Source organism: Neopelma chrysocephalum, unplaced genomic scaffold (genome assembly GCF_003984885.1).
Source record: "Neopelma chrysocephalum unplaced genomic scaffold, ASM398488v2 Primary Assembly neopelma1_76, whole genome shotgun sequence".
NCBI classification, from domain to species: domain Eukaryota; kingdom Metazoa; phylum Chordata; class Aves; order Passeriformes; family Pipridae; genus Neopelma; species Neopelma chrysocephalum.
Genome location: NW_020897737.1, coordinates 5,192,712 through 5,220,589, shown reverse-complemented (window position 1 = coordinate 5,220,589; position 27,878 = coordinate 5,192,712). Strand labels below are relative to the sequence as shown.

Genomic DNA, 27,878 nt, shown 5'->3' with positions numbered 1-27,878 from the left:
GCGCTTGGAGGCGAACTGCGGCGCGGCCCCGGGAGTGCGCGCGGCGGGCACGCGCAGCTCGGCCTCGGCCGCCGCCGGGAGCGTGCGGGGACCGACATCCCGGGAGAGCCGCGACAGAGCGCCGGGAGCCTGCGGGACGGGAGCGCCTGGGGGGCGCTGGTGCAGCCCGGTTGGGGACCCCGTGCTGGTGCAGCGCGTACGTGAAACAGCGCCGTGGGCTCGGGACGGGACCCGGTCCGGGGACAGACGCACCGGAGGCGGGAGGTTCGCCCGGGGTTTGCAGTCTGCCGTGTGTGTACACCGGCAGCGCGGGGTTATTTGGGTGTCAGGTGGGTGCAATGCAGAAGGGCGCGTGGGGGGAGAACTGAGACACGGTGCTTGTGTGTGTGAAATGAATGTCGGTGTCTGATCGGCTGATCTGCCTGAACAGTGACATGTCACATCCATGTATTAGTAATCTCTGCTGCCCATCAGCCTGATAATGTTTTTTGAATTTCAGCCCTTTTTCTTGTTACTCTCTTTTTTAGGCTGGGCACTTATTATTTGGGAGACCACGTGGATATTAGACTGTGCCCCAAGATACGAGCAGCCTGAATGTTTTGTATGAAACAGGTAAAAAAATCACACGTGCTGTGTTCAGAGTTGAGTGTGACATAAATGCTTTAAAAATTGAATGAATAAAATCCCCAATGCAGTGATGAGAGCCAGTTTAGAGGTTCAGTGGAGATTAAAGGCCAAATTCCCTACTCTTCCCTGTGGGAAATTGAATTGACTTCTTCACGGGAACTTCTTTAAGGCATAGAAGATGTTGCTAATAGTATTTTCTCTGTGATCAGGGATACAGATTTCAGTGCAAGTAACCAGTTATGTCAAATAACTGCATTGTGCCAACAACAGGAGCTTTGTCTGCTGGAAACATGTTGGTTCTCAGACTTTGCCCGGGCAACTGCTTGTGTGAAAAAACCCCAGGTTTGGAGCAGACAACCACGTGATTGAAATGCGATGATGGAAATCCGTGTGAAACTGGTATGCCTGGTTTAACAGTGCTGGTAACCTCCCACTTTTGTAAATACTACTATTGCTGTCCTTTCCTGGAACAAGAGTTAGGAGTGAGTTCTGCTGGATACACCCAGAGAACACATTGCCGGTGTTCTTGTTCTGAATAAATGAATAGGAACACCTAAGAAGCCTTACAGCATCTGTAATGGTGTTGCCAGTGACAAAATGTATATTTGTCTTGCAACCCAATCATGTTGCACGTTGGTCTGGAATATCAATTTTCATATGTAATCTTTCCTCAGGCCACATTGTGTTTTCAATTTTGTATAAAATATCTCACTTCTGGGAAAAACAAGATACACAGAGTGTAGTGAGAACATGATGCAATACTTGGTTGTAGTTGCCTTGACGTCCAGGCATGTATAATCACTCTTTTATGAAAATGAACTGAAAACACTAGACTCTGTACTTACTTAGTTGTTTAAATTATGCAGTAATGCAGTGCAGTGTAAAATTATGGAAACAGCTTTTGTCACATTTGCATCAGCCTTTAGAAAGGATTTAATCTTTGCCAAACACCCTGTCAGGAATATGAAAAAAAATACACAAACTGTTGCTTCTATTTTAATAGTGCGATTGCACATTTTACATATTCTGAGGTAGTCTTGTTACTTTAATTCACTTATTTAGAGATATTTGTAATATAAAGAAAACCCAGAAAAGTCTGAAGACTGCAAATGTCTAATTACTGTAGAACAACAGAATGGTTTGGATTGGAAGGGACCTTAAAGATCATCTAGTTTCAATCCCCCTGCCATGGGCGGGAACAGCTTCCACTAGACCAGGTTGCTCAGAGCCCCATCCATCCTGGTCTTCAACACTGGGGCATCCACAGCTTCTCTGGGCAACCTGTTCCAGTGCCTCACCACCCTCACAGTAAAAAATGTCTTCTTAATATCTAATCTAAACCTACCCTCTTTCAGTTTAAAGCCATTCCCCCTTGTCCTGTCACTACATCCCCTTGTGAAAAGGCCCTTTCCCAGCCTTCTTATGGGCCCCTTTAGGCACTGGAAACTGCTGTAAGGTTTCCCCAGAGCCTTCTCTTCTTCAGGCTGAACAACCCCAACTAAAGTAGGTAAGAACATTTCTAGGAGTTGATATTATGTCAATATATGTCCATTGTACCTATATGTATTAATTAAATAAAGTCTAAAATTATTCAAATTGAATGGTAACTAGTGTATTAATATAACTCAAAAACCTGTGCCCAGAATTTTATTCATTGCAATAGTCTCATTTTAGCCAGTGGTAACTACTTAGTAAATGCCTAAATCAGAGGGGTCAGTCCAAATCTCTGTGTAAATTAATATTAGCTAAGGTAATGTTGATACCACTGGTCATTGTCAGAGGCCTAAATTTAATTTTATTTAGGAGACTAGAATTGAAGCATTATTAACATATTTTGATTTTTCATTACAAGCAAATTGTCCAATGTGAAAGAGAAGGGGACTTTTTTTTTGTGCTTTTAAATGTTAAGATGTTTTAAATGTCAAAGCTATTGTGTTTTGGTTTGTTGGTTTTTTTTTTTGGTTTGTTTTTTTTTTTGGCTAGGTTTGAGGTCCTCTTCTGTGGCAGTGTGTAGGAGAGACCTGAAGATCATCTTACGCCTCAGCTTGCCACAAACAGCAGACAGCAAAATGACAGTCAGGTAAAACCTAAACAGTCTTGGTTAGCTTTTTCCACCTTCGCTGACATATGAGGGTCAAAAGTCTGAGGAGGGCAGGATGCATTAAGTTTTGTTTGTATCATTTCTGTGTATGAGAAACTTAGTTTCTACTCCAGTTTCATTTTGTTGAAGCATTAGATATGGGTGGGTACATGCTTGGTGCAGCAGGAGTCATCCTGTGGGAATGGGAGAGAATGTCTTTCCTTTAGACTTAGGTAGCAGGAACAGTTGCTGCTTTGGCAGAGTCAGTCTGTTAAGGGCACTTGTTTCACCCTAAGTGCATGAGTAACAGGTGGAGATGGGGCAAATTTACTGCATGAGTAAGTGGGTGACACGGGATAGTAAGAAGTTTACCAAGAGAGTGAGGTCAGCCATTGGGATGAAGGAGTGAATGGGAGCAGGTTGATTGTAGTGAGAGGGAGCAGTGGAAGGGCAGTTGAACGGTGGAAATAGCAGTGGGAAGTCTTTTGTGAAGCACTGCATGGTATAGCTGGTTCATTGTGTGAAGCTGTGAAAGACATTCAGCTTGGGGGTGGCAGCTATAGAGAAGGTACACTCTTGTTTTATAGATCAAGAATGGGGAGGGGGTGGTAATGAGAGGCTGAAGGGGATGGAAACAGCAATAAACAGGGAGAGGATGGCAGCGAGTGGCTTGCTATTTAAAGTGAGTGTCACAGAAGGTGACAAGGAGGTAGTGAATGGTTTGGGGCTGGCAGTGGCAAACCCAAGGACGACGTAGTTCAGTTCACTTCTTACAATGAAGTCAGAGTTTTCCAGGCAAAGGTAAGACAGCAAGAGCAAAGGGGGTGATGTTTGTGCCAAGGCAAAGCCCTGCTAATCCGTCCCGTGCAGGGCTGCGGTTCCACACGAGCTGTGAGCAGGTGTTTGCGGCTCAGGGGCTGGTCTGCTGAGCACCTGTGGCGGACGGCCCGACCCCGCGGGCTCCGGTGACCCGGTTCCCAGAGCGGCTGGCAAGGCAGGCTGTGCCGAGCAGGGAGCCGGGATCATCCCGCAGCACCTGCGGCTGGCCGCTGTCCGGGAGGAGCTCAGCCAACGCCGAGCAGGGGATGCTGTTGCCGGGGGCAGCTGCCCGAGAAACCCGAGAGCTGCGACAGCCTCGGTGAAAGGGACCTGGACTGGAGGCGGAGGGGTGGGAGAGAACAGCGCAGCCCCGACCCTCCCAACGCGGACGCGTGTGGATGCGCGTCCTTACGGGCCGGACGCGGGTGATGCTGCTCCGTGCCGCTCTCCCCAGCCATGCGCAGCCCCCGCTGGGCTCCGGTGAGGGGCTCCCCTCCTCGGGGCATGCCGGGGCTCCGGCGTCTGGCAGGCCCTGCACGGGGCAGGGAGGTGCGGGCGGGGCGGGGGCTGGCGAGCGGTGCCGGCGGTGCCTGGTGTCGGTGCCGGCCCCGGTCGCGCCCCCCGCCCCAGGTGCGGCGGAAGTGACGGGCGGCGCGGCGCTGCCGGCGGAACATGGCGGCCGCGGCCGTGCGGGGCAGCGCGGAAGGTAAACAAGCGTGAGGGCAGCGGGGACCGCGGGGCAGAGCCCGGGCCGCGCTGCGAGCGCCGGTGGCCCGGCGCGGGGCGGCTCCCACCTCCCCCCGAGCGCGGCCCGCTGGGAGGAGGGAGCCCAGGATCCCCCCTTCCTCCGCCTCCTCCTCCTCCTCCCGGCTTCGCCTCAGCCATTGCCCCTCTCCGCAGCCCCCCGGCGCCTCCCTCCGCCGCCCCCGGCTGTATGGTACGCGGAGCCAGGGCCCCTCTCCACCGCGCCAGCGGGAGGAGCCGCGTCCTCAGCGCCGCCGCTGCCGAGAGGTGGGTGAAGGATCCGGCGGGTCCTCCTTGGGCGGCCCGGGCGCCCTTCCGGCCGTCAGGGACCCCCGGCCCCGGGCTTGGGGGGGCGGCCGGGTGCCCGCGGGCGGCAGGCGGGGGGCAGGTGGGCTGTGGGGGTGATCGGGCACGGCCGCACCGAGAGCTGCCGGGTCCGGGGCGTTCGCAGCCCCCGCCGGGCGCCCCGGGCAGCTGCGGCCGCGCGGCGCCGACTCCGGGCCCGCCTGCCCCGCTCGCTCAGGGGCTCGGCCTGCGAGCTCCGCTCCCTGTCTGCGAGCACACGGGCTGAAGTAGGTCATCTGAGTTCCTGCCCCCAAAATGGCCATTTCTGCTTGATCGCGAAAAATGTGTCTCTGATCTGAGCGAGCAGGGCTACCCAGGAATGGTACTGGAGCTTTGACCTATTCGGTAAATACTGAAATGTCACTTAAAAAATTAAAGTTCTTGGTTTTTTGTTGTTTGGGGCTTTCCCCCACTCCTTCAAAAGAAGAATGGGGGAACCATAAAGCTATTAGTGGATAAAATGACAAAACTACTGAAGTTCTGGCTTCCCATGGACTTCTTTGTTATGTGTACTCGTCCTTAAGATGATAACCCAGCTCCAGAGGGTCACCAATGGTGGCCACCATTGCCCCAGCTCACATTCAGATCCCCTGAGCATACCACCATGCACCAACATAATTCCTGTCTTTTCCCTCTCAACACCTGGCAAACGTGTTTAATTTCTACCACATGCTCTATAAACTCTCTCACTAACACTAATCTCCTTTCACTTTCCTTAATTATACCCTGTGGCTGGTTTGAATCTACACATGTTGATTTGCCTTTCGGCAAGCAGAGCAGAACAGATAACCATTGAGCTCACACTGGAGACATCAGACCTTTTTCATTCATCTAGCTGTCAATTTGAAGGATATGTGTAGAAATTAAATATGAGATTTTTGTCTTTCTGAAAAATGTGGTAGGCGTTTGGCAGTGAGGTCAAAAGATGTGTGTCTTGAACGAAGGGCACAATTAATCTCATTTTCTGAGAAGGTGCTAGGAGTATTAACTAAGTTAGCAATAAAGATACAGATAATAACGAAAAGACAAATGTAAGGGATAGTTCAGCAATCTTGATTTAGATTAAAAATGTTTTTACTGCTATAGTTTAAATATTACTTTTAGCTCATTACCTTATTATGCTAAAAATTTTATGTTGTAAGTCAAAAAAGATAGGATTAGATTTTTGTTACTAAGAAATACTTAACTTGCTATTTTTGTGTATAAAATACATCATGATTTCCTTGATAAGTATCTGCAATGAGAAAATCAGTTTTTATTAATATGTTTTTCTTACATTTGAAAAAATTAATCATTTTGTAAGCCACAAATATTATATATGTATATATATAAAAGAGTGTTTTAACTTGGGATAATGCAGTCCTGTCCACTTAGAGGACAGTGGCAAATCCACAGTTTTCAACACTACCATCATTTAGCGTTTAGGTATTAGCAATACAAGTTTTCCCAGTTAAACACAATTCTCATTTACAAGGATGTATCAAATGTTTTGCACTGGGCCCCTGTTCTGGTATCAGTAAATGTAATTGGAAGAGCATTGAGCTGAACTGGCTCTGTGTCTGGGAGCAGGTTTTTCTGTGCAGGTGTAGTGATGCAATGACCTTTTAGCCAGGTGGTTTAAGCTGTCTTAGTATCTGTGAAGCACACTTACAGCATCTGCATAATGAACTAATTCAAGGGGAAGCTCATGTACATCTCACTGATGCTAACTCATGAGACAAGCTGGGTTTAGATTCGCTTAGGTGAAGTTAAACTGGTCAAGTAACAACAGCTGATGCGTTTGTCTGGCAGTCTTGAAATGCTTATCAAGCATGTGCTTTCATCGGAATCCTTTTGATAGTTATCCTAAAGCTTGATTTAGGGGCTGAGCTGGGAAGCATATCTTATTCTCTGATGGCTAGTCTTGCGAAATAGGGAGTTTCTAACATACAATTGACTGGTCTTTGTCTAAATTGAACACGTGTGAAAACTATACTTTCCAACAGTATTTTAAAACAAAATGGTTTTGATCTTTTTTGTGTGTGCGCTTATAGCACATGGGTCATTTCTTCTGTGCAAAAAGGCTAAATTGGGTTATAACATATCTATATGATATATATATATTATCTTAGACATACCTGTTTTTAGGAACAGAGAGTAACATGAACTGAGAAACTATGAATGTGAGAGCACCACCACATCTGCCTGAGTTACATGTTTCTGAAAAAGAAAATGGAACAAAGCACCCTCTCCAGTACTGTACTCCATTTAGAGTGAAGAATAACCATACTGAGCTGAGTCATTGAATCCATACTGAATTTTACTAGGTCTGGTTGTGACTAGTTCTCAATGCTTGTGGCATAACCATAATGACCTCAGAGACCACTGGCATTATAAAGTGCCACTGTTGCTGTGAACTGGTGCAGGTGGCTCAGATTGTAAGAGGAGCTCTCGTGGTCAGATGTGTGCTCCTAAGAAATGGAGTGTGGGCAGCTTTCAGGAGTAGTGGAGTTTTAATTTCTGGAGTTCTGGCAGAATGGTTTCTCTGAGTGTCAGTGATTCAACTCCTAACTTCTTGCTTCCAAAGTAGTCCAGTGCTTTTGGAATTCTCAAGATGGATTGGGTGAAGTCGTCAGCATGAACATACTGACGTTTTTAAGATAAATTGTTTCCCGAACTTAGAGTATTAATTAGATAGGATTTTAGATAAAATACAGGGAAATGGGATGGGTTTCTTCGTTCCCTACATTTGCAATTGTTGTAGCAGTGAAAAGTTTCAATATCCGCTGATTATTGATCTATCCCATTTTTATATCACTCTTTCTTTTGCTGCTAGTGGGGAATTGTGATGAAAAATGGTGGTTTGGACAAGGTTTAATGGTTTTATTGCATTCTTAGTGTAGTGCACTGCATTCCAAGGCCCAGCCTTTAGCCATGTGTGCAGCTGTGAATGTTTCTTGTGCGTGCAAATGCCTGTTGTGTTGTATTTTCACAAATGTGTATAACATTTGACTAGGAGAAAAATCTTATTTGTGCAGAAAGCGTTTTAACAAAATTAGGGTCAAATAGTTCTGCTCTAAGCAGTCTTTGCTCTGCACCTCACCAAATAAAAACGTATAATGGCTTTAAAATTTGCATTTAAATACTTGCGTTTGATGGATGGAAGGAATGGGATAGATGGAACAGATTATTGGATTTTAAGCTCTGTTTTAGTACTTTGTGTAACCAAAGCATGGTTTTGTATGTCTGGTGAAATATTTTGTGGTGTAACTCATAGATAGTAGTGATTTATTATGTGAAAATTTGCTGTTCAGCTGTGTTCACATAAGTGATTTCTCAGGAGATCTATGGAGTAGGTAGAATGAACAAGTACTTCATAATCAATAAACAAAGGAATTTGCTGGTTCTGTCTCAGCATCTCAAATGAGTTAAGGAACAACAGTAAAGGAAAGCAGAAATCTGCCTTTGAGCTGGTGTGCTAGACTTGCTATTGTCAATACTTTGCTAAAACAATACATTTCTGTCCCTAGAAAGTGCATATAAGCTTTCATATTGCATGAAGACATTTATTTAAAGGGCACTTTTTAGGAAATGCTGCTTTTGGATAGATTTTAAATCTAAGAGGGCATGAGTCGAGCAGGTATTCCATAACTTCCTTCTCAGTAGCCAGTGCATTTAGACTCCATTTCTTCTGCATGTGACTAAGAGCCTCAGACGCCCCGAGGAAAGAAGGTTCTCCTTGTTTAGCAAGAAAAAGCAGTCTGGAACAGGGTTTTCAGACTTTTATTACAGCTGCAGAATAAAGATGAGAAATCAGTGTTCCAAGTAAGTGGTTTTACAGTCCCAGCACAGGAGACTCTAATGCATTATGTGCTAAAAGAGGAAGAAATGTCAGGAACAGCTAATAAGGTTAAACGTGCTTCTCTTTTGGCTTTTCAGCAGAGTCTTTACTTCCTGTGCTGCATTACCCCGATCAGCTCTGTGTGCACAGAACAATGCCCAACGTCAACGTAGATTGCCCACCCCCAGTATTGTTTATACATTGGAATTTTTTTGTTCCAGTTTCATACAGACCACTGTAGGCTGCATGTCTGCCTTAGGATTGTGTGTGCTGCTGTGATTTGCGTGCGTGAAGAAAATCCAAGTGAATTTTGCATTTTTATCGAAAATATGAAAAAAAATTCGTTATGTATTGTCCTCTGGGAAATAAGCTGCAGCATTTGAATAGTGCATAGAATTACATCCAAGATTGCCAGTGTGCGTGTGGGAGGATTGGCATAGCTATGCTTTAGAAAAATTACTTCATTTGAGAGTGTTTTATATTGCTTTTTTTAATATTTGAGCTACTGTGTTGCTATTTGCTTTTGATGGAGGGTATTAGCTTTAGAAATTAAGATTTTTACCCGTTGAGCATAATATGCATTTAACTATCTAATTTCCCAGTTTTTGTACTATTTTAACCCTCTTCTGTATTTACACTGGTCAATGCATTTTTTTGTTTTAAAGAAAAATTTATCTGCTGATATTGTCTATGGCTTCATGCCAAAACAAGGGTATTTGCTCCTTTTATTTAATGCAGAAAGACAAGCAGTCCTTTGCTTTTCAGTCACAGAATTCTGAAGCTTCTTTAAATAGTGTAGGGAGAACTCTTACTGGTTTTGTGTCTACTTAAATAATCCATTAAATGCTGTCTCAGGTTTGGGAAGAAAAATATTTTGATGTTGAAAACTGTAGATTTACTAGAAGTAAAATGAGCAGGGATATGAGAAGAAGGATTAAGTGACTTAAACCCCCACACTTTTAAAACATTTAGAAATAATAATTTGAGAGTGTGTATGCCTTTGTTACCATTGTTACCATTTGTGGCTGACTTAGAGTTTGAAATATCTTATGGAATAACCAGTTTTAGGGAGGTGTAAAAATTGGAACCCTTAAAGATGTCCCCTAAATGCAGATGGTTTTTATTTTTTAATATTTCAGTGATTCCTGCCACCTTATTTTTTTTTAGATTTAAAATTTGAAGGATAGTAGCTTATATATGCCTTTTTTTTTGGCTTGGGTGTATGTATCTCTTTTCTCTTTAATCAGAATTAGAAGGACAGTCACAAAAAAAAGAAAACAAGTCAGTTTTCTGTGCAGTCTCGGTGCAAAAGCAAAATTGGTCACCCAATCACAGACTAGTTGAGGTCATGAGTGACCTCTGGAGGCCATTGGTCCATTTGCAGGGCCACCTGGAGCCAGTTGCCCAAGACAGTCTATGCTGATTTTTTGGTTTTGTAGGGGTTTTTTGTTGGGTTTTTTTGAGTATTATTTGTTTCGATCCTTTAAAGGAACACTGGAGGTGCTCCTCTGGATTTGGTGCATCTACCATCTATCTCTGCTTAACTTCACTTGCCAACTTTTCCTTTTTGCTTCTTTGAGGGTGATGAAAGAAGCTTTTTCTTTTAGGGCCATCCTATGTAAAAGTTAATTTCTCTCCTTTTATTTGTGGAGTATCTGTAATGTAATTATCTTTCCCAAGGTAAGGGCAAAGATCCCAGTGTGTGTTTGGAGGTTGCTGGTTCTTCCATGTTGTTCAGGTACACAGTAATGCATGTACTGTTTTGAAGAAATCCCTTCCGTGAGATTGCTGTCTGCGTAAGCCTGTGTGATGTTAGATCTCATTATTTTCAGATTAATCTATGTTGCTTCAGTCACCTGAAAAATATTGCTTCATTTCTGACTCTTTTTCCCCACCAATGTATTGTTGTGTTATTCTCTTCACATTCTCACATTTGCAAAGTCCAACTGTCCCATCACATTTTTAACACCAGTCGTGGAACTGAAGCTGAGCCAAGTCTTAGTGGATCTCCTAAAGAAATGTAACTTACACAGTTGTACTGTCTGAGAATCCTGGTAACCTTTGAAACTTGGCTGATTTCAGACAGAATTGAGAGTTGTTTCAAGTTGCCGTATGTTTTATGAAAATGAATGGTCATTTAAAGGCAAGTGATCATTAAATCTCTTAAACAGGGAAGACTGAGGTATGAGCTCAGTTATTATTAAACATCAGAGAACTGGGGGTGGGGAGGGGAGGAGTTACAAGTGCTCCAGTGAAAGAAGAGGAAAAAAGCTAATATTAGTGTTAACTACTTTATTTGCTATCAGAAATCCAATTAGAAAGCAGAATCTTGTAAAGTCAGGCTTTATGCTTCCTGTTCAGTTGGTTGCTTCTTTTTGAGGTGGTAAGAGTTAGTAAAGTAGTTCTGTCCTCATATGCTTTTGTGTAAGAATTGGCAACAACTAAGAAGAATATTTGATGGTAATCTTTCTTTCTGGTATTTGCTGTTGAGGAATGAGAGTCTCACAATATGTGGCTCCAGAGCAGTTTGCATGTTCTCTCTGTCTTCAGTGACATTGAGGGGAATGAGCTGTCATGGATACTGGTGAGAAAGCGATTGGATTGTCATCTTTGTTCTTTTGCTCCTGCTCTTACATTCAGGAATTTAAATTTTGTCATAAGGCCATAGTTGTAATGAACACTCCCAGCATTGACTTTATTGTGCACAGACCCCATCATCAGCCTTCAACAGTGTGGGAGCGGTGCTGGTTCCGTGAGGTGTGGCTACAAACACCCACTCACCATTTGAGTTTTGCATAGACAAAGAGTATCTCCAGTTCTGTTTTCCAGGATGTGTGCTGATGAATGAAGGAGATGATTATCCATTAATGGAGTCTAATAAAATGCATTCCAGTTAAATGGCAGCAGGCAGAATGTGGTGCTTGAGGAAGTGGGAGTAGGTGGTAACTGCTCTCTGAAGTTGTGAAACGGGGGCCACCCTAGAGTTACTTCTGGGTCCACATACTTGTGTAAAGTTTTATGACCTTGAAAATCTGCAGGTTTTTTAATGTGTTGATATTATTCAGCTGTTCGTGTTGGTTACCAGTAGCAAAACATGATTAGCTTTTATTGCAATAGGAAATTCAGAGTTAAAGGCACAAAAATCTGAGAGAATGTTGCGGTGTAATTTAAGGTGGGATAAAGTGGAACAAGAGTAGTTGAACCAATTCTAATAGCAAATTAATGCCAGACAGGGAAGTTGTTGCTCTTTTTCTTTGTTCCTGCCCAAGTATGTGTCCTGCTCTCTGCATCAGGTTGGTTCTTGTGTCAAAGCCCCACAGTGTCAGAAATCATATCGCTGGGAAGCAGAAAGCTCTCTGATCCTGAGGTTTTGTGCTTGCTGGGGGGAGCAGGAAGGGGTGGTTGTGTTTGTGTCATGTGTCTTTTTCAGGTCTGTCCCTCTCCGCTCCTAGTTTATTTTCTGTCAGGTTTGAGTTGAATTGGCTTTCTAGAGAAGTCCAATGAGCCCCAGAAATGGCTCAAAGTGGGCAGCAGGAGCTCAGACCCCAGAATGAGGACAGAGAAGGGAAATGGAGTGTGCTGTTGTCCTTTGATTTTGATAAATCATTAGATTGGTTCAAGCTGCCTTGTGCAACTTCACCCTGCCTAAACCCAAGGAAGTTGAGCAAGATTTTGAGAAATTTGTGGATTTTGAATAGGATTTTTTTTTTTATTATTGAATATTTATCTTTCTTAACTTTAACAGGGTAGGATCCTGGTACTCTTTGATTTCTTTTTGGTATATTTACAGTTTGATTATAGCTTACACGTAAGTAACTGTATCTGCAAATGTTCAAATACTTAATGAGCAATTCAGCTTCAGTAAAGCCAGTATACAGAGTATTATTTATTGTGACTTATTCTTGTCAGTGATTCTTATTATGTTAGTATTTTGCACTTTATAAATCTCATGACCTAATATTAGTCACTGTAGTAAGAAATGGGGGGGAACGTGATGGGATTTTGTTGTTACAGGAGAAGTGAAATACACAATCTTAAATAGTATCTCTGAAAATATTTGGTTATGTCAAGTAAATTGACTTAGATTTTTAAACCTCATAAATTTTTATTTTTTTAAATTATACCATGTACAGATCTACTGGAGCTTGTTAAGGAAGTTTAGCTTCCTTTCTGAAACCTTTTGATATTCAAGAGTGGGTGTTTTATTGCTCCCCTGAGATAAATTCTTCAGAAAGATTGAGGGGGGTAGAGGAAAAAAAACCATGACAACCTTTTCAGTTCATTTTCTGACCATGAATTAACTTGAAGTGAGAAATTGTTTTGGCAGTATTGCATAGTTATTTTTGTTGATTACCCTGTCTGTAAAATGAGAATATTTTGCAGGGGGGAAATATTTAAAGTTGATGTTTTGTTTCCTAAGTTGATTTTTTGGCTGGACAGAAAACAAAAAGGATGGTGAAGACTTTTAAGTCTTAATAAAAGCAATCTCAGTTAGGATTTATCTGGTCAGGAAGGGCTTGTAATATGTTATTAGAAATTACAATTTATTTTCATTTTTATTTATTTATTTTTTTCTTCCCCCCCAGGTGATTCATGGCAGGGGACGTGGAAGGGTTTAGCTCCTCCATCCATGACACCAGTGTCTCTGCAGGATTCAGAGCACTGTATGAGGAGGGATTGCTTCTTGATGTCACACTTGTCATTGAAGACCACCAATTTCAGGCCCATAAAGCTCTGCTTGCCACCCAGAGTGATTACTTCAGGATTATGTTCACAGCTGACATGCGAGAACGAGATCAGGACAAAATCCATTTGAAAGGTCTGACAGCTACAGGCTTCAGTCATGTTCTCCAATTCATGTACTATGGAACTATTGAACTGAGTATGAACACTGTTCATGAAATCCTTCAGGCTGCCATGTATGTCCAGCTTATAGAGGTGGTAAAGTTTTGCTGCTCTTTTCTCTTAGCTAAAATCTGCTTAGAAAACTGTGCAGAAATTATGAGACTTCTGGATGATTTTGGTGTAAACATCGAAGGAGTCAGGGAAAAACTGGATTCCTTTCTGCTAGAGAATTTTGTGCCACTCATGTCCAGACCTGACTTCCTTTCATATCTGAGCTTTGAGAAGCTCATGTCTTACTTGGATAATGATCATCTGAGCAGGTTTCCAGAGATAGAGCTGTATGAAGCTGTTCAGGCCTGGCTGCGCCATGATAGAAGACGCTGGAGGCATACGGACACCATCATTCAGAACATCAGGTTTTGTTTGATGACACCATCCAGTGTTTTTGAGAAGGTTGGTGCATTTGAAAAGCAATAGGCAGGATTCATCATTTAGCTAGGGCAGCATGCCATTAAATAGGTAAGATTCCCCAACCTATTAGGAGGAACAAAATTATAGCGTTTATTTTCTAATAAACCCGTAGAAGGCAAACAACTAAAAGTATTTTCTTTTGGTTATTAAACAAGAACATGTACAGTGGCTGGAGAACAGGTGGGTTTGCAATACATATTTATAGGGGGCTTTATATGGAAAAGACATTTTAAAATAAGGTCACTTGTATCTGGTTTGTTTTCAAATGTTCTTACTGTTGTCCACAAGTTGCTTCTTGCTTTAGAGCTGCACACAGTATGTAGAGTATATGTCATGATAATTGTTATCAATATAATCAAAAAATAGTGACAGTAGATCTTACATGGTTTAAGTGCAGGAGGTTTTTTATTTGCAAATGACAACTAGCATCTGCTCTTAATTCTGCAGCCTTATTGTTGTTGTATCTTCGGTGGTTGTGCTGTTACACAGCAGTTGGAAGTAAGCCCTGATCCTGCAAAGTTACACATACACTTGTTTCTATACAAGGCACATAATCAATCAAAAATTATTTACAGTATGAAATGTAATTATTTACTTTAAATATCAGAGGAATTTTTGTAGTAGTTGATCTAAAGTTCAACTGATCACTGTATGTAGTAAGAGGTTAAAACCGAACTTGCTTTTTCTACTCTTCTGTTGAAGAACAGACAGAAAAGTTGTTTTCTAGTTCTTTAGACTCTGAACGTTTGTCAACAGTAGAGGATTACTTTGTAAGCAGCTCTGTCACAGACCAGTAACAGTGTTGAGTTTAGCAATTACTTAAACTGTGCTGTTTTAACACTGTTAATTTTGTGTGATGAGATACAACTTTAACTTCTACTAATTCACTGAGAGGTGAAAGGTATAGGAGTTAAGACCTTCTGGTTTTGTTGTGCTTCTTATAAATTAATTTCCCATATATGTTTACTTTGGTATCTAGTGAACATACAGATAAGGTTGTATTGGTTTTGGTGGTTTTAAGGGCTACTGGGTCATTTGAGCAGTAATTCTTATATGTATTCCTATTTGAAATTATCAAAGCTATTAACTACTTCAGACCAGTGGGGTTTTATATTTTGGATTTTTTTCTGTGTGTGTGAATTGAGTAGAGGATGTAATAATACATAAAATATATTTATGATATTATATTAGACTATAGACATGAACAAAATAAATACCTATGCATATTTTAGAACAGTGCTGCAATGTTTATATAGAGTTAAAACATTTCCAACTAGTAAGAGCTGAACTCTGCAGGATACTGTGTAGTGTCTTGTTTTTAATAACACTTCTACCTTATTACTACATCATTTAATCCCTTCCATAGTAAAACTGATAGAATTCACAAAATATGCTTTTAAGGTTAATCTAATAGGGCAAGACTTGTTTGAGTCTGCTTCAGCTCTATGAGATTTGCAGATACAAGCTCAAGCATCAAGCTGTCCTCAGTTAAATTTCTGTAAGTGCAAGTCTATGTTGGTCTTCAGTGTTACATGTAGGTATAACTTCTGGAGCTGGTTTTGGCATCAGTGGTGTAAATCCTTCATACAGTGCTTCTCATGTTTTATCTTGACAGCTTCCAAATGGCCCAATAGGTACAACTTCAGGAGAGAAGTCACTGTAAAGCTTCATCTGTGAATACCCTTTCTATTAATTGTATGTGGGAGCAGAGAGAAGCCAGTGTAGGTTATGGAGTGGGACAACTCAGCAGAGGGAAGCACAGCTACTGATGTCATTTGTTGCTGCAGCTAGGAATGCATTTGTGTTTTACCCTGGCTAGAGAGCATTGAGTTATCCAGCATGACAAGTGACAAAAGACAACTGCAGTTGGAGCCAACATCAGAATATAGAACACTTTTTTTTTAAATAAGAGAGCATGTCTGTTCACTGTTCTGGCAGTAACCCAGGGAGAACCTCTTTCTTCTCTGTGTAGAAGGGGGAAGATTTGGTAAAACTGCCTTTTTTGGAGATCTACAGACAGAATTCAACCTTGTCCTGAAGCCAGCACATACTAAATGTCTGCATGAATGTACCAAATACAGTCTGAGGTTGACTCTTCCAGTTCAGCAAACTCTGTATTTCCTATACACTGGCTGGCTTGTCGTATGTACTCTTATGTAATCTTTGTGATACACATTTCTCAGATGCCTGTCATTGTAGTATATAAATAGCTTATATGACTTAACTTTGCAAGTCATGGTAAGGATACTTTTGGCCTCTTAAGCCATTATGTTTCGTACATCATTTTTTTGGGGAAGATGTACAGTCTGAGTGGGATGGCTTGTCCTTTCAGAAATGAAATGAGTGACTCTAGGTTAATACCTTGAGGCTGATGTGCATTTAGACTGCACAAGTGAAGGTACAGCCCCTGTGCTTACTGCAAACTGGAAGAATGGATACTGAGGTATGAATAATAGATACTCCTTTTGTTCCTCAGCCCTTAAAATACATGCTGATGTACGAGGGAAAATGGGAAGATAAATGAATTAAGGATTTGGGGAATAGTTAGAAACTAAAAACAAAGAGTATAGGGAGAAGTACAAGTTTTACTCTTGACATTGTGTTTGCCTTTTTTTGAAACCTGTCCACAGCTCTGTAAGTCTTGAGGAAGTTTGGAGATAGAAGTTAGAGGGCATTTCGCCTACATCACTGAGTTAATCTCTGTGTTATTGGAGACAACTATGTCATGATTTCCCTTCATGTACTGTTTAAGCTCCATTTAGTTGCTGTGTACTACTCAGATTGAAATGTTGTTTCAAAACTTTAAAATCCAAAGGGTTTTTTTTATGTCCAGTCTGTAGGGTTTGTTATGACTGATTTATAAATTGCCAGTATAAATCAGAAACTTACTAATCACTACGTTTTGCTGTAGAGGTAGGATGAATAGCACATTATTTCTGAGTATCCCTGCCCTGTGCCTAGAAAAGACTAACTTTTGAGAAGATATCATTGTATGTTATTGTGACTTTACCTTTCATAAAAGAATTTAATTTCTTTTTTTTTTTTGCATTTACCTCCATGTCTAGTAATGCATATGTATCTACTTCTACAACTTGGTTTGCTGAAGCAACTTTGTTTGCTGAAGCTTAGAATAAGAAGTGTTTAGTGGATGAGGTTAGTGGGCCCCTCTTATCTTAAATAGGAGCTGTGCTTGGTAGTTTTGTCTCTCAGGGTAATTGCCGAGTTGGATAGGTTTGCTAGCAGTATTTATTTTGTACTGAACTTCTTAATTGTGGCATATAGATTGATTCCACTCTGATTTGGGAAATTAGATTTCAGTTAGACTTCAGCTTGACTTTGATAATTTCATTGGCCAGTTTCTAAAAACGAACAGCCAAATAATCATTTTGAGAGCATTGTCCTTGCTGCACAGAGGCTGTCATCTTGTCTTTTTATGGTTAGGCTGAAAAACAGTAAGTGATTTGTAGCACATGCAGAATAGCCCTTCAGAGTCCTATGTTGGTACGAGTCGGTTCTCATACTGCCTTATAGTTGTGCTTAAAATATGGGCAGAGATAAGTAGATGTGAAAATAATAAGGATCTGAGTTAGTAGAGTTGATGGATCTTTAGTTTGGATTCAGCTTAGTCTTTAGTAAAATAACTTTTTTTTGCAAGTAAAAGGAAGAATTTGCTCTCTAGAAGTCTGATACAGAGGACATCATTATTCACTGAAAAGCTGTGGTGTAGCTGTTGTACTCCTGGTAGTTGAGTTTGAGTTGCATCACTTACACATTCAGAATTGACAGTTTTAGAAAACTTAAGCACAATAAGTTATAAGCTCTGAAGTAGTTCTCTGCTTATGTGGCTAGAGATGATAGAGTCACATTATGAGCCACCCAGATTTTTGCTGTTGACTGCTTGGGGGGTGAGTAGAGGGGTGGATGTTTTTAATTATATTATATTAAATTATATTAAATTATATTTTTACATCTTTTTTTTAATGGAATGACACATTTGATTTTGTTTATGCTGTTCCCTGTCTGTGTAGCTGAAAGTCTGACTGTGAACCACAGTAACTGGTAGATATGCAATGAGATAGTTCTCATTCTCCATCTCTGGAGATCTTGAGGGAGCTCTTACAGTAGGGCTGTGTCCTGGCAGAACCTCTGTAAGATTTTCTTCAGAAAATTGAAGAGAAAGAGTTGGAAAGAATGTAAAAAAAAAAAATCACACGAGCAAAACTTTAACACTTGGATTAAATTCCTTTTTTTACAGTAAGACTGGGGTTGGTAAGGAAGTCCAGTTTAAACTGCCTTTAAGACCCTTCAGCAAGATAATAGAACAGTTTTTCTTTAAACTTTGAAAATGCTATGAAGCATTTAGGTATTTTTATGAATTCGGAGTTGACGATGGACTCTTTAAGAATGCACGTTTGTTTTACTTCGGGGTTCATAATGGTTAGTGCACATTTCCGTCTGTTTTGCAGAAACTTGTGAGTGTTCTACACATTCCTTCTAGAGCTTCTCCATTTGAACTTATCAGGAGAATTGGTCTGTTGATAAGTGCTTAGATATTTGTTGATCAGCTAAAAACAGTGATATTTTTCCTCAACAGCCAAGTTTAGGAATGCTCCAGCTACCTTCTCTTACCAGAATTTAGGTGGTCAGTCAGTCTTGTTTTGTGGGATATTTTTTCTGCGTATTGTAAGACTTGCTAGTGCTTGTGCATTTTCGTGTTCAACTCTCCAAACTTGTGTTTGTAGAAGCTTCCCCACAAACTTTAGTCAGGGAGGAGTTATAATAACTGGGAATTGCATTTACTTCTTTATGTCTTTTTGGTTTAAGGTAAGAGGCTTTGCTTTGGTGTTAGTGCCTTTGTCAAGATAAGCAGTAGTAAACTTCTGCTACTGATTCCCTGGTCTTGAGATGCTGTTTCTGGAATTAGAGATACTCCTTGTTTCCTTTTGCATGCTCTCATGGGGTGAGATTTGTGCTAAGTGAAGGAGTAGAGTGGTGAGGATATATGAGGCTTATTTTAATTCCAGTCTCTGGCTGGCATTTCGATTTCTAGATCTAACGACAGAGTTGTAAATGTTGAGGGGGAAAGAAAAGCATTTTCCATTTCTGCCAGGCTTTGCTGGCATTCTTCGTGTTGTAAGCATGTTGATCCTGATGTCTTCCACAATCATCCAAGAAAACTTGAACTGCATAGAAGTGGAACAAACATATTTTATATTTTTTATTTAGTTCCAAAGATGATGGCTTCAGTTTGGGAATGCTTGAAGTTGTCCTGCTGTTCTAGAATTTGAACGTTCCTTTTAAGGATAAAGTTACCCACCCACTATTCTTTGTTATTTTAACTTCCTTTTTCATTTTTTGTGACCTTTAAGGCTTTCTGTACTGTGGTTCTCCCTCCCAGCATATTTTCTGTAATTTATGTTCACTCTTTTCAGTCAGGCAAGGTATGTGGTTTATTCTAACAAATGCAGCACGAGCAGATCTGTCTTTGTATGACATATTCTTTATTTGTAATAAGAAAATAGATCTTATTCCCACAAGAGTTGGACTTACTGTGGATATTTTATAAGCACTATGCCTGAGTAAACCTTTTTGCTCTTGTAAAAACAATAGAAAGAAGCTGGATGTTGCTGCAAGAATGATATATACATCTGCATGTGATCGTCCTCTTTTTCCAGACAGAGATAAGTTGAACTTGTCAAAATTAAATGGGGGAAAGAAAAAGTGTAACTAAAAACATCAAATCACTGTAACTCTTGAGCTATAGGTTGAGTTTTTTTTTGAAATCTGGTGTGTAGAACTATCTCAATATCTGTGCAAAGTATGCCCAATAATAACAGTTCCAAAGATTTTTTTGAAAAGATGCTTATCTGAATGTGTTAATTGTTATACAAGGAAGAGAAATTATTAATAGAAAGCTAACAAAATTTTAATAGTACATATTTATGGAACAAGCAACTGCTGTATTCACAAGGTATAAAGAACATTAATTTCCAAATTGCTTTCCATATACATCGAAATTCATACCATCCCTGAGGTAAGGGGTGGTACAGACTTTTGTTCCTTGGGACAAGGAATAGGAGGAGATGAGGTAACAGATACTCAAAAATGTTAGCTTCTGGTGTTACCTTGTGGTCACTTGAAATTTCAGCGTGGCCTCACATTTCTTCAGAGCATTGCTTCTCATTTTGGAGCTGCTGGGAGCTAAAGGCATTTAGACTGTTTGAAAGCAATCCAGTTTTATGTGAAGGAAACTGGAACCCTGGATCAAATCTGATCAAGGATTTGTGGATTTGGCAATATCCAGCAGGTTTTTACTTGTTTTAGAAGTGTGATTCAGAATGCTGTGTTAGACCAGATTGTACAGGAAGAGGGAAGCCTCTGAAGAGAATCCCACGGTGAGCTGAGGAATGCTTGGAGCTAGACGAATTAAAACGTTCAGGACAGGGATGTGTTTTGGAATGGTCTCAGGACCAGCCTGAGGAACTTAAGTTGTCTTAGTAGGAAGGGTCCTGAAAAGGTAAATTCTTGTCATCTTCTCCCTCACCCACAACTCCAATAAAACTGAGCAGGGATAGTTCTTCAAACTGAGATGTCACTTCACTGTGTGCTAATTCAAAGGTTGTAACTCTCACCTGGGAAGTGGAAGCTCAAACCTACCTCAAAGAAATGCACGACCAAAGGATGATAGGTGGAGATGTTTCCCTCTTGTGTTCAAGGCATTTGTTAACATGTGGAGACTCACAGAGGGGAAACCATAAGGGGTAGCCATCATGATGAGTGGTTGGTGCAAGCACATGTTCTGAAGGAAGGGGGTTGAGTATCTTCCCTTCCCACCCCACCCCAACTAAATAGGTCTGTGAGCAGAGCTTAGCATTTGGCAATAACTGCCTAGGCTTGGCTGTGAGATTTCAGAAAAAATAGACCAGAGTAAACCTTGGTAAACACAGAATGGGTGTGTAGAGTGTCTTTCAAACTCAGGAAAATAGTGTATTTTTAACTAAGGTGCTTCATGGATAAAGCAGAAGAGTAACAGGGGCTTTTTGGGGGGAAAGGAATAATGATTTTTAGACTTGGGGATTTCAGTTGTGCCTAATTCCAGCATAAATTTTTCATGTGATTGTTCTGCTGAAATTGTTAGTCACTGCTGTTAGTCACTAAATTGCCTTCTGGATTTTTGGTAACAATACACTAGTTCAAGCCTTCATACACAAATGCTATTGCTCTCAAGAGTGCCTGAATGAAACAAAGTAAAATAATCTAATGATACGTAGTCATTTAGATTTTCTGGATTGTTTCTCTTGGTCAGAATTTTAATATCTTTTAAATGTATTCATAGGTAAAAACATCAGAATTTTATCGATACTCCCGGCAGCTGCGACATGAGGTTGACCAAGCCATGAATTACTTTCATAGCGTTCACCAACAGCCTTTGATGGAAATGAAATCGAACAAAATTCGTTCTGCCAAACCCCAGACTGCAGTATTTAGAGGAATGATAGGACACAGTATGGTAAACAGTAAAATTCTTCTCTTGCACAAACCAAGGGTCTGGTGGGAACTAGAGGGTCCTCAAGTACCTTTACGACCAGACTGCCTTGCCATTGTAAATAACTTTGTGTTCTTACTAGGTGGGGAAGAACTGGGGCCAGATGGTGAGTTTCATGCTTCATCCAAAGTGTTTAGATATGACCCAAGACAGAACACTTGGTTACGAATGGCAGACATGTCTGTTCCACGCTCTGAGTTTGCTGTTGGAGTTATTGGGAGGTATGTTTATGCAGTGGCTGGGAGAACCAGGGACGAAACGTTTTACTCCACTGAACGGTACGATATTACTGAAGATAAATGGGAATTTGTGGATCCCTATCCAGTTAATAAGTATGGACATGAAGGGACTGTGCTTGGTAACAAGTTGTATATCACTGGTGGAATTACATCATCTTCAACTTCTAAGCAAGTGTGTGTGTTTGATCCCAGTAAAGAAGGGACAGTCGAGCAGCGAACAAGGAGAACTCAAGTGGTCACTAACTGTTGGGAGAACAAATGCAAAATGAACTATGCAAGATGCTTTCACAAAATGATTTCTTATAATGGTAAGCTTTATGTCTTTGGTGGTGTCTGTGTGATCCTGAGGGCCTCCTTTGAATCTCAAGGATGTCCTTCTACAGAGGTGTATGACCCTGATACGGATCAATGGACTATATTGGCTTCTATGCCAATTGGTAGGAGTGGTCATGGTGTAGCTGTTCTGGACAAACAGATAATGGTTCTTGGAGGCCTTTGTTACAACGGTCATTACAGTGATTCAATTCTCACCTTTGATCCAGAGGAAAACAAATGGAAAGAAGATGAATATCCAAGGATGCCGTGCAAGCTGGATGGCTTGCAAGTCTGCAGCCTGCACTTCCCTGAATATGTTTTGGAGCATGTTAGACGTTGCAGCTAAAACTGAGTGAACAACCCAGTGAAATACAAAAAGCTATACCTAATTTGTTAAAAAAATACAAACCAATTAAATTCCTTCAGAGACATTTCCTTGTGTGTAAGAACAACTGCTAAATGCTCAAGAGAAACAGGATGTACAGGGAGTGTACTTACCAAGGTTATTAGAAAAGCCAGTAGTTGGTCTGACCTTGTAAAAGCTTTGTTGTTTTGATTTTTTTTAACGTAACTGTAAGTACAAAAAAAATAAATTTTTGAGTGTGCTTGGGTTTTTTTGTAACATTTTATGTCCATAATATTTTCTCTTTTTTTTAAATGGCTGTTATGCCACTATGCTTTTGAATTAAGTTAAGTTTGACAAAATATTTGTGAAAAGGCAGAGAAGAAAGACTTGATTTGCATTTTTTTGAGCATCAAAATAAACCTCATCATCTGTACTAGGGTACAACCAGGTCTAAGATAACAAAACCAAACCCTTTCTGTATTTTATGTTGGTTTTAGATGCTTTTCCCATTAACTGCAAAGAATTCTTAAATCTACTAGGTGTTTTTGTTTTCCCTTATTTACTTTGGAGAAGAATTTTAACCCCTTTGCATGACTCTTTTCCTGGTTTTGTATAGTGGTACCAGTAAGTCTGCCAAACTGCAAATTCCACATTTTCTACTAAATTGAAAACAAAGCATTTTTATATTCAAAACACTGTTTCTATGCTGCCTTCTATTGTCTGCGTTGTGTTTGTCGGTGAGTAAAAAAAGTATATATACATGTGCATACACTGTAAAAACTGTATATAAATGCATCTTTTTATTTGCAGTTACAATATTATATTTTAACTAGTGCACAGATTCAGCCATATCTGTTGAATTTAAGGTATTCTTTAATAAGCTAAATAATTCAAAGTTCTTAAGTAACTAGAGGCCTCATTTGGTATCAAAGTATCTTATCTTTAGTATATACTGATTGATTCAGTAACTTTAAACTCTTTATATTGTTGCTACATAATGAACTGTTGATTATTTGTTATTTTATAAATTATTTTTTAAAAAGTAAACTCATCTTACCTGAGTTTCTTTTCGGTTTCAACGTGCTGCCCAGTTTTCTTTTTTCATGAAAATGGAAAATATCAATAAGCAAATGCTCAGCACTGCTGTGACCCACAGTTATTTTTGGAACTGGATACTGGATATACTAGTTTATTCTCACTACTTTGCTTGTACTCACATTTCAGTATGAGTACTTGTATTGAAGTGGTGTAATCTTTTTATTATTATTATTTTAATTATTAACTGTTAAGAACTACTGTGTTTTGAAAATGTGGGGTTAGGTGATTGGATGGTTGATGTAATTTCTGTTTCTTTTATAAAAAAACCTACACAACTATGGCTACTGACCTCAGAGTGCCTGAAACAAGATGTGTGGTCCTAGAGGGCTTTGAATAACTCCATTGAGTTTAACTTACAGGTATAACTGACAGTAGATTGGTAAGAATTATCTACCAAGACATAAATAATAACAGTAATTGCATTTTGATTATCTTTATGGATGTGAAATTAGCCGCTTCTAGAACCTAAAGGAGAAGTTGAAGGCTCACAGTTCAGATGCTGAAACATGCAGCTGCATATTCTGTAAAATCTTATGCTGCTGTGTTTCACTTCGAGCAGTAGACTTGACTTTATATGCAGCAATGCAAAACCACTTTATTCAGCATCTTCCAGTCAGAAATCACTGTAGAAAAGGAATGTACAGTACTCAGGGAGTTCAAAAGAATGCACTTACAAAGGGACCAAAATCACCCTAAATTTTCTATGTTAAAAATAACACCTATTGTCTAAATGAAGTTTGAAATAATAGGAGTTAAAACAACTTGTAAAACTCCTCATATTGTGTTTTGATATTTTTGTAGTAATTATGTTCTGGGTTGAAATGTGAGTATTTGGAGCTATATGGCAAGTCAGCAGATTTTTAATTTTTTTTAATTATTAGAAATGATTTATTGATCAAGTATTTTCTTTTCATATGTTTTAAAAGAAAGAGGTAATGCATGCCATCATAGCTGTAGTGATAAGCTATTTACATCAGAAGTGACTGGACCAAATACTGATATTCAGCCTTCTGATGCAGACTAGTTTGCAGTTAAATTTGTCTTTTTTAATAAGAATTCAGTTGACTGAATTAGAACTATAATTTACTTTCTTGTTAGCTTAAGTTAAAGCTGGTGTGGCTTACACTAAAACCTCAGTTTCACTACATCGCCCTGCGTGGGTACAGAGAAAGACTGACTCCAGTAGGTGCTGGCTCTGTGCTGACTGTACATAGTTCATGGAATATTGAGGCACAAGAGAAAAAAACAAGGGGTTTTAATTTTTTTTTCATTATTCTGTTTGTCACCAACTCGTTTCTCAGTAAGTTAATGGGGCAGCAAAAACTAATCCTGCCTGAGAAGGCTTTCATGGGCACATTCTGTATAGTACAGAGTACTTCACTTTTATCTGGGGCCAGTGTGGGGAATGGACATGGTTCTGCATATCTGGTGTTCAGGATTCAAATGTCTTAAAGAGACACGGCCAAGACTTTATTAAAACTAACAGTAAAGATGGGAGTGTCTCAAGTTACGTTCTGGAATCTGCATTTGAGCACCTTCTGAGGTTCTGTGTACAGGGCAGCGGCCTCTAAAGTCATTGCTGAGTACACTTGAAGAATCAGATTGTTTTTGGTGCTCTGCTTTTAAGTATGTATCTATCTTCAGGTGCCCAGTTCTGAAAGTTCTTGTTCAGGATTGTAATAGTAATTGTTCTGTGAAATTTTAATTGAACTGTTGGTTTCGGCTTCCTTGAAAGTTTTGTCTCCATTGAGAAGCTGGCTAGTACCTTTCCAGCATTAGGAATGATTGGAATTTGCTTGGGTTTAGAATGTGTGGGGGTATGTAAGAGTGTTTTGTCAATTTACATTTCTACCGTACTTTTACTGTTTCAGACATTAAATATAAAATGAGCTCTACTTTCTCTTTTATATTGCAATGGAACTTTTGAGGCAGTTATTTTTGTTACTTTATAAATCAGAGGGATTCTTTATTTTAATTGAGTTTGCTTTTGTTATTTAGCACCAGATAATTTAGTGTTTAAATAGGAACAAAACTAAACTGGCTAATAAGAATTGGATATTACTATGAATTTTGAGCATTATGATCAGATTAAGATGAGTTTTAAATAAAACACTTAAATGCCTCTCATTTGTCAAGGAAAAGGTAAGTTTCAGTCCTTGATTATTAAGTTTGGGGAGGTTCTCTTTCTATTCCCACCCCAACCATAATGGAATACCAGCAAACCTAATGTCACCCACATATTTAAAATTCAATGCATGACCTGCTTTGAAAAGAAAGTGTACTTGCCTCTTGCCTTTTTTTTAAAAAAAAAGTGGACATAGTGAGTTACAATATAGGGTGGTGGGTTTTTTTCACATCTATAGAAAAAATATATTAGCTTCATTTCTTAATTTAGCAACCAACTCCAGCAGGAAAGTTTCTTTTCAGATGAGGTAATGTACAATAAGCACAGTGCTCCTGTAGAGGGACCAGACACTGCCAGTTCCCATTTCACATTCTGCTGTGCCTGTTTTTAGGGACAGGGTTTTTTTAAAGTACTGCATAAGGAAAAAATCGTTTATTTTCCCCCCCACAAAATGTTGGTAGTTTCATAGTGGGAAGTATTAGGTGGCAAAAAACTTTTGAAGTTTTTTCCCCATGAATTCGGCTGGAGGAAGGCAATACTTGGTTTTACAAAGGCTGTGCTGTTTCAGAAAGCACTGCTGGCAAGTGGCAGCATATGAGCTACCTGGCAACCTGCTTTTATGTTACTTCCTTTTGAAAAGTGTGGATGTCCTACTTTCTGCAGTATGATAGCAGTCCTGTTAGAATTAGATCCAAGGGTTTGACTTGAATATTTCCCTGGTTTCTGAGGTTTGCAGCCATTTTTTCTTGAGGCCCTCCTGCCTTAGAAATCCAAGTGCTGTGTTTCCTCATGCTGATAAGATGGTAACTGCTTGTGTCAGGGATGAAGTGTCACTCAACACTCAGGAAGCAAAGATAAAATTCAGGAGGTACAAATTCAAATTGTTTAAAAAAAACCCACATTGCTTAACTCATTATGTCCATTCTGTAGCAAAAGAAGGGTAAGCATTATGGGGAGATGCTAACAGTTCTTTAAACTTCAAGCTTGTGTCAGCCTGTATATGATGAAGTCTTTCTAAAAAAGAGTCACATTTGTAGAGGTATTTTGCCTTTTTAATGTATTTGTCCTTAAAAAAAAAAAATAGTGACTTGGGCCCCAGATTCTTTTAACACTTCAAATGTGTACTTTGCATATGTGAATTAGTCCAGTATAAAGAAAACAGAGAACTGTAAGGTACTTAAAACATATAAGCACAAGTGTTACTAAGCCTGTGCTTAAGTGTTTATAGGATTTGGGACATCAAAGAAAACACCCCTACTGCTCTTCTCCTGTTTATAAAAATATAGCTGGTGAAGTTACTTGAACAAGCATCTGTCACTCATGGCAGAGCTCACTGAAGGAGAGCAGGAAAGAACATAACTGGAAAGCACGAGTCATCTATTTAAACAGAGTTTGCTGGTGTCCTGTAGCTCACATTCTGAGGTTCTTCATGCTTGTTAAACAACTTGAAGCTGCTTGAAATAAATACTAATGACTACTTTTACATCTGTATTCTATTTTTGAAAGTTGGTGAGTAACTTGAAAATTTCCATTTGTATGGGTAAACTTCATAAAACGTAGTTGTATGTGGCAGGAAAACTGATTTGTTTTGACAACAGCTTTCCTGTATGTCCCTCTACTAAATTTTTATTCACTTCCTGAATTTCAATTAATGTTTATATAGTCTTATAAAAATAGCTTTCAAAAACCAATTTCAAATGTCTTTGGATTAATATTAAGTTGGTAGCTAGGGGAAAATCATTTCTATTTGCAGATAGTAGTTTTTATTTATGGCTCTGGTAGAAAACCTTACTGTAAGTCTAGAAAATGAGGTGTTCTGTAGGACTGAAGGATTACTTAGGGGGCTTTTATTACCTCAGTGGGACCCACCTAACTTTTATGTCAGTTCTGGAACAGGTGAACGGAAGAGTGAGCTATGTTTTTATTTTAAATATTTTCCCTATATATTGTTATTTTTGTAGATATTTTTAAAATAAATTATTATATGCTGGAGATTGCAATTCCACTATAATATCCCATGATTCCAGTGTACAATATCAGATTGTTTGTATTGCAAAGAATGTATTTGATAAGTTAACAGGAAAAGTTATTTTCAAACTGTGCTGTGTTTGTGTCTAGCAATTGGAAATACTTTTCCTATAGAAAATTAAAATTAAATGTATATGACCTCACATCTACATTTGGATTAATTGTTTAATGATTACCCAGGGCTGCTATAAACTTCTCTAAATAATTTAAGAATTGCCTCTTTTTACTGTTTTAAAGCATTTTTTCTTGTCTTTTTTTGGCAGAAAGTATTTTTCCCTTGCTATGGATACAGTATACTAGACTTGCATATGTGCTCTGTTTGGGTTTCAAACTGAAAAAAATGTATAAAATGTGTATAAAGAAAAGTGTAAATAAAATATTTTTAATCTTTAAACACTCTTGTGTAAACTTTGTAATTCTCAAAGGTATG

The 27,878-nt window shown here is 39.7% G+C and overlaps 1 protein-coding gene across 11 annotated transcripts; it reads left to right on the top strand.

Moving 5' to 3' along the window:
• The first annotated feature begins 34 nt into the window (after positions 1 to 34).
• On the top strand, positions 35 to 27,842 carry KLHL15 (kelch like family member 15). Of its 11 annotated transcripts, none has more exons than XM_027688911.1 (4): positions 40 to 196; positions 528 to 612; positions 13,022 to 13,733; positions 21,088 to 27,842. In XM_027688911.1, the coding sequence occupies exons 3-4, from the start codon at positions 13,029 to 13,031 to the stop codon at positions 22,195 to 22,197; spliced, it is 1,815 nt and encodes a 604-aa protein (XP_027544712.1). In that variant the 5' UTR covers positions 40 to 196; positions 528 to 612; positions 13,022 to 13,028; the 3' UTR covers positions 22,198 to 27,842. The 11 variants fall into 11 exon arrangements, 7 of the variants coding, with proteins under 7 accessions (XP_027544712.1, XP_027544715.1, XP_027544716.1 ...); XM_027688914.1 differs by lacking the exon at positions 40 to 196 and adding an exon at positions 203 to 289; XM_027688915.1 differs by lacking the exon at positions 40 to 196 and adding an exon at positions 313 to 329.
• The last annotated feature ends 36 nt before the right edge of the window (positions 27,843 to 27,878 follow it).